Genomic DNA, 13,725 nt, shown 5'->3' on the forward strand with positions numbered 1-13,725 from the left:
CATCCATGCAGCTAATCGCTTGTCTCTGGCAACTCTATAATCTATTAGGAAAGTCTCAAGGTGTTGTCGCCTGAATTTTGCCGACGAAGTCCGTCATGCATTTTTCAAAGAAAAATTATCTCAAGCATCAAATTCGCCGATAATCAGCGAGATCCAACTCCTAATAAAAGCGGTAAATTTATGTAACCTTGCTATTTATCTCACTGCATTTCTTCTGCACTTAGCAATTAGGGACATCCTAACTATAGGATACATGGACTCGATATCTAAAATTTTCAAATTGACGAGACCGCAAGCTTTTCCAAATCAATCAAACTCTTAATGGTCTTAGCAGTTTTTTTCCCCTTGGTTCTCTCTCTCTCTCTCTCTGTTCTCATATTCTCACGTAACTAATCTCTTTAGACCTCCAACCACCCATGTGCATTTGGAGAACAGGACAAGAACCGAAAATGGAAGCAATTCTCACCCATGTGCATCTGCAGACAAAGCTAGAATAGCCGTGATGTTGGCTGGTCCCAAAAGACTACGAATTGCAGGAGACTAGGCTGGAGAATCAAGTTGGAAATGGCAGACAAAAATTGCTGGAAATTTGCAGGGGGTATTGCAGCACGCAAAACTGTGAAGACATAAAGGCAACATGGGTGTTTGCCGTGACTCTTGATGCTGAATGAATGGCCTTTCTGGCTTGATTTAAGGAGCTGGACGGCTGCAATCTCTGCCGAGGGAAGCTTCATGAAACTAAGCTTAAAATGGAGGGACACCAAGCAGGACAAACCGCCGAAATTGCACCTTGAATGGGCGGCTGCAATAGTACAAATCGAAGCCTGAATTCAGACGAAATGCAGCTGCTTACTGTTGACCCTTTCAAAGGCCACTTGAGATGACAACATAGAGGGAAATTCCGATGTATTTGCTGCAACAGAAGGAGTGAAGGCTGAGATGGATCAAGAGAAATGCAGAGCTGAAAACTGCTGGCGGCAGGTGCTGATGAGAGATAGTGAGGTTAAAATTGAGCCCAAGATTCCAAGGCCCGGGAAAGCTAGAAGCCCGCCCATCTCTATTTTTCTCTCTACTCTCTCTCCCGTCTAACGTGGAACTTTGAGAGCGCACGTGCGCGATGGAAGCAATTCAGCGCGAGGAGATATCCCTAGAATCTGCCGAGCTAGATTTTTGTAACTGAATGGATTGTGATGCTTATATTTTTCTTTCCGAGAGTAAGGGACCACACTGGAACACTCAAAAACCGCTTGCATTCCAGCGGGGGAGAGAGAGAGAGGAGCCATTGGGAGAACACACACCTCAAAAACGAGAGATACAGCACAATATATATATATATATATATATATATATATATATATATATATATATCCTCCTTTCTCCACCACACCTTCGATATTATTGTGTAAAGTAAACAGTTAAACAGTAAAATAAATAGAACGGTAAAATAAATCAAACACCAGATTTATGTGGTTTGATCGGATAGAGAAAGTAGTAATTATTTCAATTATATATGAAGTGATAAAACAGAAATCAAAACTATATTCAAATTACTCAAACACCCTTATATTTTCCGAGCCCTATCTACACTCATTAATTCACATAGTATTTAACCTCATAGCCTAATAATTCCTCACAAAATAATAATTAAATCTCATAAATAAATTTATAAATTTTGCCACAAAATTTAATCCGTTTCAGCATTAAAATTATGAATGCAATTCCACAAAGAAAATCATGGGAAAACCTCACCAAGCTCTTGTCGAAAAGGATCCATCACCAATTTTTCGTGACCACTATAGCAACCCACGAATACATATCTAATTGCATATGTACTCTACCCACAAAAAAGCAAAAGCCCTTGCAACCCACGCATTGAATATTCTGAAACAAAAATAGGAAATTTTTTTCCTCCAGCGACTTGGACTCCAATATTGACTTTCCTTCTGACGGTCAAAGTCCACTGTCATTTGGATTCCAATGTTGAATAAGCAATAACCATTTTATTTCTAGTCAGAACTATTATTCTGTTTTTGAAAATAAATTTGGAACATAAATTTATTTGATAATGCAATTTCAATTTTTCTATTTTTGAAACAAAATTTTAGCTTGGAATAAAAATGAGAAGTAGATTTTTATTTTATTTCTCTATTCTTGGAATAAAAATGAGAAATAAACTCTTTTCATTATTCACCCTCGCTACTAGTCGGCCGCCAACTTACTACTACCCAAGGCTTGCAACCATCGTCACCATTCACTACCATTGCCATTCATCACCGCCACTTGAGAGAGGGAAATTTTGTGTTGTTATCATGCAAATTTCTATTATGGAAACAAAAAATTTCTATCATTATCAAACACATATTCTTACTCAAAAATTTGTCCGAGAAATAGAAATAGAAAAATCAATTTTTGGAACAAAAACTAATTATTGAAATGGAATAGTTATCATTCACGCTAGAATTTCATGGTAGACATTCACAAATATTGAACTTTCGGACCTTCCTTTAATTCATCTCCAGTTGCTTCATTTACGGGCTCAAAATCAAGATATATTTTAACAATCTCCATATTGACTTAACATTTGAACCAAGTCACACTAGTGTCGTTAAACATATGAACTTTACTATTGTTGGGATGCACATAAGAGTTATATCAAAGAAGTCTTATATTGAAAAATTGGTATGGTGTATTATAGCAAGTAATATTTCCTAGCTGGCCCATAATTTATTGACTAAAATTTTTGAGTGAAAGTAAGTCCAATTGAATATGTTAACAAATTCAAACATAGGTCATCTCTTGGAGATCTCTCTAGGTGTAGGTATTGGACTTCTGTTACGAGCTTTCAACATACTACTCTCCCACAAGCCCTCATGGCTCAATTGCCACAAATATCTTTCAAGTGTAAACCTCACTTGAACTTCACCATTGCCGTACTCCACTTGCACCTTTAATTGCTTCATAAGGATTTTACGAGACAACCTCATTTACCACAAATAAAGCAAAACTATTGTTGCATCCATATTTGTGAGGAGATCCAACACGCATCTTAGTAACCATTGGCTTTATAGGCTCCAACTATCTATAAGCACTGTGTCAACTACTTCACTAATACGTGTTACCTAAATAGTTCCTCATTGCACCTCCACTTTGAGCTAAACACCATCTAGATTCGCATTAACACTGCTATAATCAGTGTTATCCATAAATATTGGAGATTTGTCAAATGTAATTTCTTTGTCGATAATAAGTGAATTTAATTTCGGGCACTATAACCGGTAAACCCGCTCACCTTATACATAGCCTAAGACATGCAATTTCTTAACTTCCTATCGAGTTTACCATCACTCACTTGAAAATATTATGAGTAACGAAACATTCTAAGAGCATAATAAACTATAACATTACCTAACTAAACCTCTTTGAGAGTCCAACATATAATCGCAGTCGATGAGGATCTATTTACTAGCTAGCTTGTTGTGCTGTGTATATGATAGATATCCTCTATCTCTATTAGCATTATAAAGCATTTTATGGACCACCTCTAATAACAATGTGCTCATCAACTCTACAACATGACATGATTCATTGGCATTGGTACAATGTCTCACCATACCTTCCTTTATGCAAAATTCGTTTTATAGCTCCATGTAGAACTCCATACTATTGTCAAGCTATATATGATTGATCATCTTCCTTGTTTCCTTTTCAATCAAATATCTCAATCGCTTGATCTTGACAATAGCATCATATTTGTGCCTAAGCATAAACATCCATGTCCTCATGATAGCCTACGAACATCCAAATGAATCAACTTCGCAATCTCTGTGATTTCTCTAATAATTTTTTAAACTGCACTTTCCATTGTTTGTTTAAGTATAGCATTTGCATATTTAGTTCATTAGTCACAAAATCATACAGTAGATTCCTCTCATCTAGAAACTTCGGGCTTCTCTAACCAATATGTCCCAAAGGCATAAACCAAAATTCAGATTCTTGAATAGATGGATATGATGTCTTTGTAGCGAAATCTATCACTATCTCGTCTTGAAGCACATACAAGTCATTGTGCTTGATTTTTATTTTTTTCATTATCATGAAAGCACATCGAACAACCTTTTGAAGTATATTGATACCTAATTGAATCCAAAGCTCTTAAAGAACTTGATTTTTTTCATTATCACCAAAGCATATCGAACAGCTTTCTAAAGTATATTGATACTTGGATTGAATCCAAAGCAAAGTTATTCTTCAACTCTAGCACATGCCTCACTCGAATTTATGTCTTCATAATACCATCATGCATTTTTATGCTAACATCACCAACACCCATTGAACTTAGTGTTGTTTCCCAATTGCACTTTACCATTATGCATGCATTGATAAATAGAAAACCAATTCCTATTTGGTCTAGCATTAAACGAACAATTAGAATCCTTAATCTGTCCATTAAACGACAATTTTTTAGTGATAAACAAGACATAATCAACATTATCCAAATTATAGTGTGTTACGGTTGCAATATCATCTATAGGCTAAACTCTAATTTTCTTACCATTCTTATTCTTTAGATTAACACAATCCCCTTTAAGATGTCCCCTCCAGCTACAACTTCTAGCAATGCGCGTGAAACTTTAAAAATTCCTCATTTTAAACTCTCATGTCTCTTTGAAAAGAAAATTCCCATAATTTCACAACATTCTAGACTACTATTTTTACGTAATTTCACAACTTAACAACCCCTAGATTGAACCTAGAAACTCGTAATTCACATGAATCCGAATTTAGGGCTTAACTCTGAAAATTCCTCCTGATTAAATGAACAAAAGTACGACTCCTTTCCAGACACTATGAAACGGAGTTAATCCGTCTTGTCCTTGTCTCCGGAGCTTGTAGGCACGAATGCTCTTTTGCTTCTTTTTCTCCTTCCTTTCTTTTCCCTTTTCCTTCTTTCTTCTTTGTAATCGTGCCCAACTTTTCTACCGTTTTTTTCTAGCCCACCCTTGTTGACAAGCTTGTCGTTTTCTGTGTCTTTCTTAAACTCAAATGGTTACATTCAGTGTATCATTGATTGGAAAATCAAGAGAGTGATTGAAGATCGAATATTAAAGCTCGATATCTACGAGGACTTTCATATTCTAGTTCAAGCAAAATAAAAAGGAATGCTGATTTTCCAACTTTATTTGTGAAAAGGACACAAGTTGTCTCATTCGCTGGGGTCTTCTGGTTGTCTCGGTACACTTTAGTTGCATTTAACGCGTCAGAAACTCTCACACGTAGAATAAAGAGACGCTTGAGATATTTAATGCTCCAAAGAAATCTAACGCGACAAAGTCTGCCAAATTCTACTTCACCAAACATGCGAGAAGATAAGCGTACGAGTTACTTGGTCGTTTTCTGCAGAGAGAATCTCTACGATATCAAAAAGCTATCGCCCTGTTTTTTTCACTCTGCTTCCCACACTCGGCCTAAAAGCACAGAGGAAGCAATCAATGGATGTGGAAGAACAGAAACAGCATTTGAAGTCACTCCTGTTAGCGGTTCCCCAGGAGAAGGCAGCATCCACATTGGGGAATGGATTCAAGAAAGACGAGATTTTCTCGGAAATGAAGCAGCAACTGTCATTGGCTGGGCCATTGGTATCGGTGAACCTGATGATATATTGTTTGCAGGTGATCTCGGTGATGTTTGTGGGTCATCTTGGAGAGCTAGCACTTTCCGGGGCTTCCATGGCCACGTCATTCGCTTCTGTGACTGGCTTTAGCATGTTGGTAAGACCCAACAATTCTTCCTCTATTAATCTTGAGATAAACCAACTAAGAGATGAAAGACTTTTAGAATTGGAAAGTAGCATCATACTATGTCACTTCTATGAAAGTTTTCTTCCAGGATATTATTATCTTGAAAGATGTATAGTGCCACTTCTATTATTGACATGATTATAGGAGTTCTCTTTCCTGTTGAATAAACAGAGTTTAGCAATTGTTAAATCAATTAAGACTGCATGCGGGCCTGCTTTCCAAGTACCATGTATAGATTGCCCGTCTATTAACCTTAGCTCATTTTCAGATTATTGCAGTTTGGCAAAGATTGATCTACTGAATATATTATCTCTCAATAAGCGCAGTGTGCTAAATGTGTGATTCTCTTCCTTCTAGCTAGATTTAGCAATGCCAAGATTGGAAACTTAACATTGGTGTTTGCCACAAATCAGCACAATTGTTAACTGCACTTAAAAAAAGATTGTTAGGGATCCTAGTCCGAAAATGAAATAGATGAAAGAATTTCCTTGTTCAGATTCCTGAACCGGATATAAGTTGAGTGAAATATGGCCACACACTCCTAATGCTCCTAGCAACCTCATTTGGGTTCCTAGGATATAGTGACAAACTTCTTGAATTTCATTTTGGGACGTCTAATTTGCTCCAACCACCATCTTAAAGATGCTTGGTCCATGACAGATAGGAATGGCAAGTGCATTGGATACATTTTGCGGTCAGTCTTATGGAGCTAAGCAATACCACATGCTTGGTATACACAAGCAGAGGGCCATGATCGTTCTCCTATTGGCTAGCATTCCACTAGCTATCATTTGGGCCAACACTGGCCAAATCCTTCTATTCTTCAAGCAAGATCCTCAGATATCAGTGGAGGCAGGATCTTACGCTCGATTCATGATCCCTAGCATTTTCGCATTTGCGCTTCTGCAGTGCCAGATAAGGTTTCTGCAGACGCAGAACAATGTCATTCCAATGATGATCAGTTCAGGAACCACCACATTTCTGCATATTTTCATATGTTGGTTTCTGGTGTTCAAGTCAGGACTCGGAAACAAAGGCGCTGCTTTGGCAAATGCTATCTCGTACTGGCTAAACGTGCTGTTACTGGCAATATATGTTAGAATTTCACCGTCTTGCAAAAGAACTTGGACTGGTTTCTCCAAGAAGGCCTTTCATGGGATTCCTGAATTTCTGAAATTAGCAATTCCTTCTGCTGTCATGAACTGGTAATTCTCTAGCTTTTATGCTTCTCCTAGTTCACTTTTGTCATAAACTATATTATAAAAGATGAAAAACTTGCGGGACAGTATACGAAACAAATGATGGTCATAATTCTTTTTCAGAATCATCAATGGGCTGCCAAACTTTTTATTCTAGTTTATGTTCAGGATGTGATTTTTATGACTTCGAAGGGATACATTTTCTTTATTAATTGACTCTGGCACTATTCCTTGTACAATATCGACATGGGTCTCCATGATTCTGTAGCTCGAAGCAATCATGATGTTTTTGTTTGGTTCTTTGCCTGCAACAGCTTCGAGACTTGGTCCTTTGAAATGATGGTCTTATTATCAGGATTTCTTCCCAACCCAAAACTCGAAACATCAGTCCTCTCAATCAGGTGCATCAGTACTTTGTGTCAACAAGAGCCAAAAAAAGTTGCTAACCTCTTGGCATCAGTTCTTATCATTTTCAAACAATGTGAACTTAGTATCCTGTGCTTGTTTCAGCCTGAATACCTGCTCCTTGGTTTTCATGATACCTCTAGGACTCAGTGGCTCAATAAGGTAATCTTAACTGGTTAACCTTTATTTAATTCAGTGGATCCTGCAGACGATGTAGCTAGTCCACAGTCTCACCCTTTCTTGGCCTTATTGTTGGCAGCACGAGAGTTTCAAATGAATTGGGTGCTGGAAGACCACGAGCAGCTCGTTTGGCAATTTATGTTTCCTTAATGATGGTCACCACGGAAGGCTTGCTTGCTGGTGTTCTCATGATCTTCTGTCGAAGGGCGTGGGCCTACCTCTATAGTACAGAAGAAGAAATAGTGAATTATGTGGGAGATATATTGGTACTAATCGCAACTTCCCATCTTATCGATGGCATTCAGTCCGTGCTTTCAGGTATGCACGAAGTTTGCTTATAATTACAGTTTAACGGTGCACCTGACCTAGTTTAACTTTAACAACTTATTCTGACAATTAGGGAGGGCAGATGGAGAATGTGCCAAATCTCAAATATGTTCAAGTTAAAGCCGATTAGTACTTCGACTTTTTTTATGCTATATGTTTCATTTTTTTAAGGCATTGCAAGAGGATGTGGATGGCAAAAGATTGGAGCTGTCATCAATTTGGGTGCCTACTATTTGCTGGGTATTCCAGTGGCCGTATTCCTAGCTTTTGTCTGTCACTTTGGTGGAAAGGTATTTACCTTACCATTCTGCTGCAAAACGTCCTTTCCTTTCATTGTAACTGGTAGTCAATCCGATATTCCTATAATTGCTTTTTCTTCTTATCGAGCTGTAGGGCCTCTGGACGGGGATTATAGTTGCACTCTTTGCGCAAGCATTGTTACTTGCGATCCTAACAGGATGTACCGATTGGGAGAAAGAGGTAAGTTACAGTGAATCGATAAATGGAATGTTTTTACCATGTAAAGTATTATCCGATATATGGTTTGTGCTTGACATTTGGCATTGTTGCAGGCAAAGAAAGCCACTGACAGAGTCCATAGCGCCGCTGGATCGTTGTCATAAAGCTACGGTGAAGAAATATCGCCGTTGGAACCGGACGATAGACTAAAGACACTCCGGTTCCTGGTATTGAAACGTAGTGCGAATTGATGAAATAAGACGTACTCATCCCTCTGGATCTCATGCTGCCGCCCATGAGGAAGAGCCACATGTGGAACTCCTGCCAAAAGTCAGAAACAAATGTCAAATCGGTAAACCGCAAGTTTGACCTCAGAAATCCCTTTATGAGGATCTATGTCGCATTCTCAACCCTTATGTAACATTTGTTTGACACACCCAAGCAAAACTCTACGATCAGTTCGTACCTACTTAATTGTCTTTTCTATATACTTTTCTATCAAAGCTCTCGATTATCTAATCATGACAATAGCATTATACTTGTGCCTAAGCACAAACATTCACATCCTTCTCGATTAGTCATCCACAACTGTTGGTATAAATCTAACACCCTTCCTCGAAGGAAATTATGATAGCCTACAAATATTCAAGTGAATCAATTTTGTAAATTCTATAGTTTCTCTGATGATTGTATTGAACTACACTTTCTCCCATTTGTCTGAGTCACTGCACTTGTATACATTCAATTCATTAGACACATAATCACACATCGGATTCTTTTCACTCAAAACTTTCAGGCTTTTCTTGCCAATGTGTCCTAAATGCATCAAGTAACAATTTAGGCTCTCGAACAGATGCATATAACTTCTCTATGGCGAAATCCATCACTCTCACCTTAAAGCTCATGTAGGCCATTTTGCTTGATTTTTTAAATTATCACCGGGTACCTCGAACAACCGTTAGAACTTCACCTTCCAGAAGATAAACACCACTGAATCTAAGGCACTTTTCAAGAAATCTAATTATTTTTAAATTCTGGGACATGCCTCACTCCAATCAATGTCTTTATGATACCATCATTCATTTTGATTCTAACATCACAAGCACTCATAATATTGCACTTTCCCAACTACACTTTATCATTATTCATGCATTAATAAGTAAAAAACCAACATTTACTTGGTGTAGCATGAAATGAATAAGCAGAATCCATAATATATCTATCAAATGACGAATATCCTATGATAGATAAGACATAATCAATATTATTTGAATTGTATTAAGCTACAATCACAACATTATTTGTAGATTAAACTCTAATTCCCTTACCCTTCTCATTCTCCAACTTAAGGCAATCCCTTCTTGCCATAACTCCAATAGACAACACCACCAGTTGTAGACTGACTACATATGATCAAATTTATACCACTTCTATAAATATGATTACTAGTCGTTCCTCTACTTTCACTTACTAAAATAGTATATGTAGGTTCATTAGATTCTCTCCTACGAATATCTTCACTGAAGCAAGTCATGAACCTCATCAAATGTCAAGCTTCTTGGCCTAGAGGATTACTAACGACAGTGACAATAGTATTCCAACTATTAAGCAATTAAGATAATAGAATCAAAACACACACCTCATCATCAAAGTCAAAATCAACTAAACTCAACTAACTAACAATCACATTGAATTCATTTATATAATAAGCAATTAACGCATGATCGCCCATCTTTAAGTTAAATAGGCATTGTATCAAATAGACCTTGTTAATCAAAAAAGGCTTCTCGTATGTCTAATAGAGCCTTCATCAGCCCACAGTAGTCTTCTTTTTAATGATGTTAAACGTAACATTATGAGCCAACGTCAACCGACTAACATCCAAAGCTTGTCTGTCCAATGATTCTCAATCAGCTTGCTTCATCAACTCTGACTTCTTCTCAAATAGGATCCAATGATTCTCAATCAGCTTGCTTCATCAACTCTGACTTCTTCTCAAATAGGAGTAAGTGCAGATTTCTTTGGTATTGGTAATCCTCAATTTGCATCTTCTAAAAACTAACATCCTCCCATCAAATTGTCCATTCTCACTGTTTCTGCATCATCTCCATCGATTTGCGTAGCTCAGTTAAGTCTAATGCTTATACCAATTGTTGCAAAAAAACAAGCAATCAAACAACAATTAAATAGAATAAGAAAATAAATTGGATGCCAGTTTATGTGATTCAATCGAAGTGACCTACATCCACGTGGACAACAAAGAATGCTATTATATATTAAGTGATATAACAAATATTACAATCACACGAATCAATCAGATAACTTCGGTATTTCCCAACTCTTAATTACATCCACTAAATTCAAACAGAATTTAACCCCACTATTTTACACGATTAATCTCTCAATCTCAAAGGAATTCACAAATTTTATCCTAAAATTTAATTGGCTTCAACACTAAAATTATTAGTGTAGTTTTACGAAGAAAATCAACAGAAAACCCACACCAAGCACTCGGTCAAAGTCGCTTCACCAATTCTTCGTGAGCAGCCCACAAGTACATATTTAAATATATATGCGCTCTGCCCGTCAGAAAAGCAAACGCCCTAAGAACGCACGCATTGAATATTCTGAATTGAAAATAGGAAATTTGTTTCCTCTTCCGACTTGACTTTCCTTTTTACGTTGAAAGTATCACTTTAGACTCCAATGCTGAACAGGAAATTTAGATTTCCATGGTGGAAGACAACAAATATTCAACTTTCGGACTTTACATTAATTTATCTTGGGTCGCTTTCGTTCATTGGCTCAAATTTTAGACATATTTTGACAAACTCTCTTTTACCCTGTTCTCGGGCACATTTGGCGAGGAGCTTGAATTGCAGCTTCCGTTGTCTCTATCACCGATTCCATTCTTAGAAACTTTCTTTGGTGGTCACTTTGCTCATGTTCGGCCGGAAACCACTACGTGTAAACATCCTTCTCTTGATCGATTTGAACGTGCTCTGTTCTCGGCTATTTCTTGAGATAAATAAAGGACGAAATCTACAGACGCGCTTGCGTGGAAATCTATCAGTGTCAAATCTGTTTTTGATGATCTAAGTTCATGTTGTTACTGATTGTGAAGATTTGAAACGAGTTGTCCCTCTTAACACTGCACGTTATCTCTTTGACCAAGCCCATTACCGCATGTTCGATAAAATGTGGGACCACATAAGCATAAACTTATATCAGATCTAATACAGGAAGGTGTCTCCAATCGTTATCGAGATTGAAGAATACACAAAATTGGCACCCCTATTCGCAAAGAGCGATTTCTCTAGAGCTATTTTTAAAAGTAATGGTAGTTTACGCCGTTAACGGTATCTTAAGCCGTTTTCACAGAAAATCGTAGACAAAATAAATAAGTATGATGTCATAGGTTTGATTCGATGATAACTTTTCAAATGACACAAAAAGATGTATAAACTTTTAGTTGGTGAACAAAAATATCCATGGTTAAGTTTCCCATACATAAGACAGATATAAAATTTAATGTGGCTAATAGAACACGAAAGTGAACAATAAACACATTAGGAAGATGAAATGACATTGTTCCTCATGATTAAAAAAGGAGATCATTCCTGAGTCGTCTCAACCCTGGTTAATTTTATGATTTATAGACCTATGAAATGTCTTGCTTTGAGATCTTTTGTTTAATTCATTTATATCTTGATCAAGTTTCAATTTTGTGCCACATTATCATTTTTTCCCTTTTCCCAAACTCTCTTTGTACTTTTCACTATTGGATTGTTCTTATTTAGGTAATTTAGTGTGATATCCCAGATTTTCAATCATGTTTTTTATTGAATAAATCAGGCATTTCATCAACGCGCCTATAGAACTGTTTCAGAGCTGATCACTCTCAAGATAACTAGACTATTCAGGAAAGCCATTAAGGAATTTTAATGCGATAAACCTGAGTATTTAACTAGGAATCAACTTCTTGACTGTACTCATCTTTAGAGGCCATTACGGCACAGTTAAAAATCGATTTGAGATCAGAGATAGATCAATTCGATTGAAATGTGTGGCTAATCATGGGTGACACCATTAAATTGGAAAATTCTTGTCGGCCGGCACTAGACTCATTTTTCTATTGTTTTGGTACTCTGTGTCCGTATTTGAATCCTCGAGATTTTCACAACAACCGAGAGTCGCCAATGTATCGAGTGGGTTCATTGTGGCTCGAAGAAAATCGACAACAGGTCATTTGCATTAAAAAATTCTGAAATCTACCAAATAGCCTAGGTCACCCTAAAAACGTGCCAGATTGAAATTAACCATGAATTTGAGTCCGATTTTAGAAATTGAAAGTTCTACTGTGTCACAATTAATTCTAGGAGCGTCAACTTAGTCTCGAAGATTTTTCTCAGAACCCGAGACTTTTTGGGAAAAAGTTGTCCTAAGGTCGTTTTTGTCCGAAAAGCCAGGGACCGTTTTTTATCGCGAAATTGGAAAGCAAGTGGGATCCAGGGTGAGGAAAAATACCAATTGGATTGGTGTGGTGTCGATTGATTTTATTGAGACCGATTGGTGTTGATTTAATAAAGAAAAGTGTCCGATTGAAGAAGAAAACAAGCAATTTCGTGTGCCCCTCTAGCCTACAACAATTGGACCATTTTTCAATTAGTTTCTAGGAAGATTTGGTGGCTGGATTGTAGCCAAGGATGCTGCTGTGGTTGAGGATGGCCAAGGGCGACAAAGGGGGAGAAAATTTGGCCAAGGTGGACTCCTTGCTCTCTCTCTCTTTCCTCTCCCCCTCCCTACCGGTCGACCAGCTCCATTTGCCCCTCCCTCCTTGCTGTTTCGACGGAAGCAACCGCAGAGGAGCTAGTAACATCGTCGGAGCAACCGCACGCCAATGCCCATCGTTATTCGTCACCGTGACGCTACCCTCGCGTGCTGTTGCTACCCACGCGTCTCCGCCTCCCTCAGGCCATCGTCCCTACTCTAGCCGTGTTCTAGCAGCTTCCCCAAACAGCTCAGGCCACCACTGGAGCTCCCTTCACCGCCGTTCAGCACTGCCTAGACCTGTGGCCGACCCCTGCTGCCTCCGCCACCCTTGCATGCCTCAACTAGCCTTAGTTCCATTGTTTCCAGCCAAGAACATAGAGCAACCAGAGTGGGTTTTTCAGCAGCTGTTAGGCCCGTTCTGAGGTGTTTCTGGGCCTTGAAAGCTAGGCCTGCTTTGGAAAGTATCGAGCCTCGTCGCGTTCTCGGCGTTTTGCACAGTCTGGCTTGCCGAACAAGTGAGTTAAACTCACTAATCATTGCTTAGTCGGTTAATTATGCTTATGGATTGATTAAATTAATTAAGC

At 38.1% G+C, this 13,725-nt stretch overlaps 1 protein-coding gene across 1 annotated transcript; it reads left to right on the top strand.

The window, feature by feature from the left end:
* Nucleotides 1-5,387: 5,387 nt before the first annotated feature.
* Nucleotides 5,388-8,987, top strand: LOC104437438 (protein DETOXIFICATION 16). The gene is made up of 8 exons (XM_010050377.3): nucleotides 5,388-5,768; nucleotides 6,459-7,003; nucleotides 7,312-7,398; nucleotides 7,508-7,564; nucleotides 7,662-7,900; nucleotides 8,081-8,199; nucleotides 8,303-8,389; nucleotides 8,482-8,987. The coding sequence occupies exons 1-8, from the start codon at nucleotides 5,490-5,492 to the stop codon at nucleotides 8,530-8,532; spliced, it is 1,464 nt and encodes a 487-aa protein (XP_010048679.2). The 5' UTR covers nucleotides 5,388-5,489; the 3' UTR covers nucleotides 8,533-8,987.
* The last annotated feature ends 4,738 nt before the right edge of the window (nucleotides 8,988-13,725 follow it).

The sequence above is a fragment of the Eucalyptus grandis genome, chromosome 3, assembly GCF_016545825.1.
Source record: "Eucalyptus grandis isolate ANBG69807.140 chromosome 3, ASM1654582v1, whole genome shotgun sequence".
Lineage (NCBI taxonomy): Eukaryota > Viridiplantae > Streptophyta > Magnoliopsida > Myrtales > Myrtaceae > Eucalyptus > Eucalyptus grandis.

Bases quoted from the DNA above. Each gene is read 5' to 3' on its own strand.
- LOC104437438 (XM_010050377.3), top strand. From the start codon at position 5,490: ATGGATGTGGAAGAACAGAAACAGCATTTGAAGTCACTCCTGTTAGCG. The intron at 7,901-8,080 runs GTATGCACGAAG...CATTTTTTTAAG, and splicing joins CATTCAGTCCGTGCTTTCAG to GCATTGCAAGAGGATGTGGA. The intron at 8,200-8,302 runs GTATTTACCTTA...ATCGAGCTGTAG, and splicing joins TCTGTCACTTTGGTGGAAAG to GGCCTCTGGACGGGGATTAT.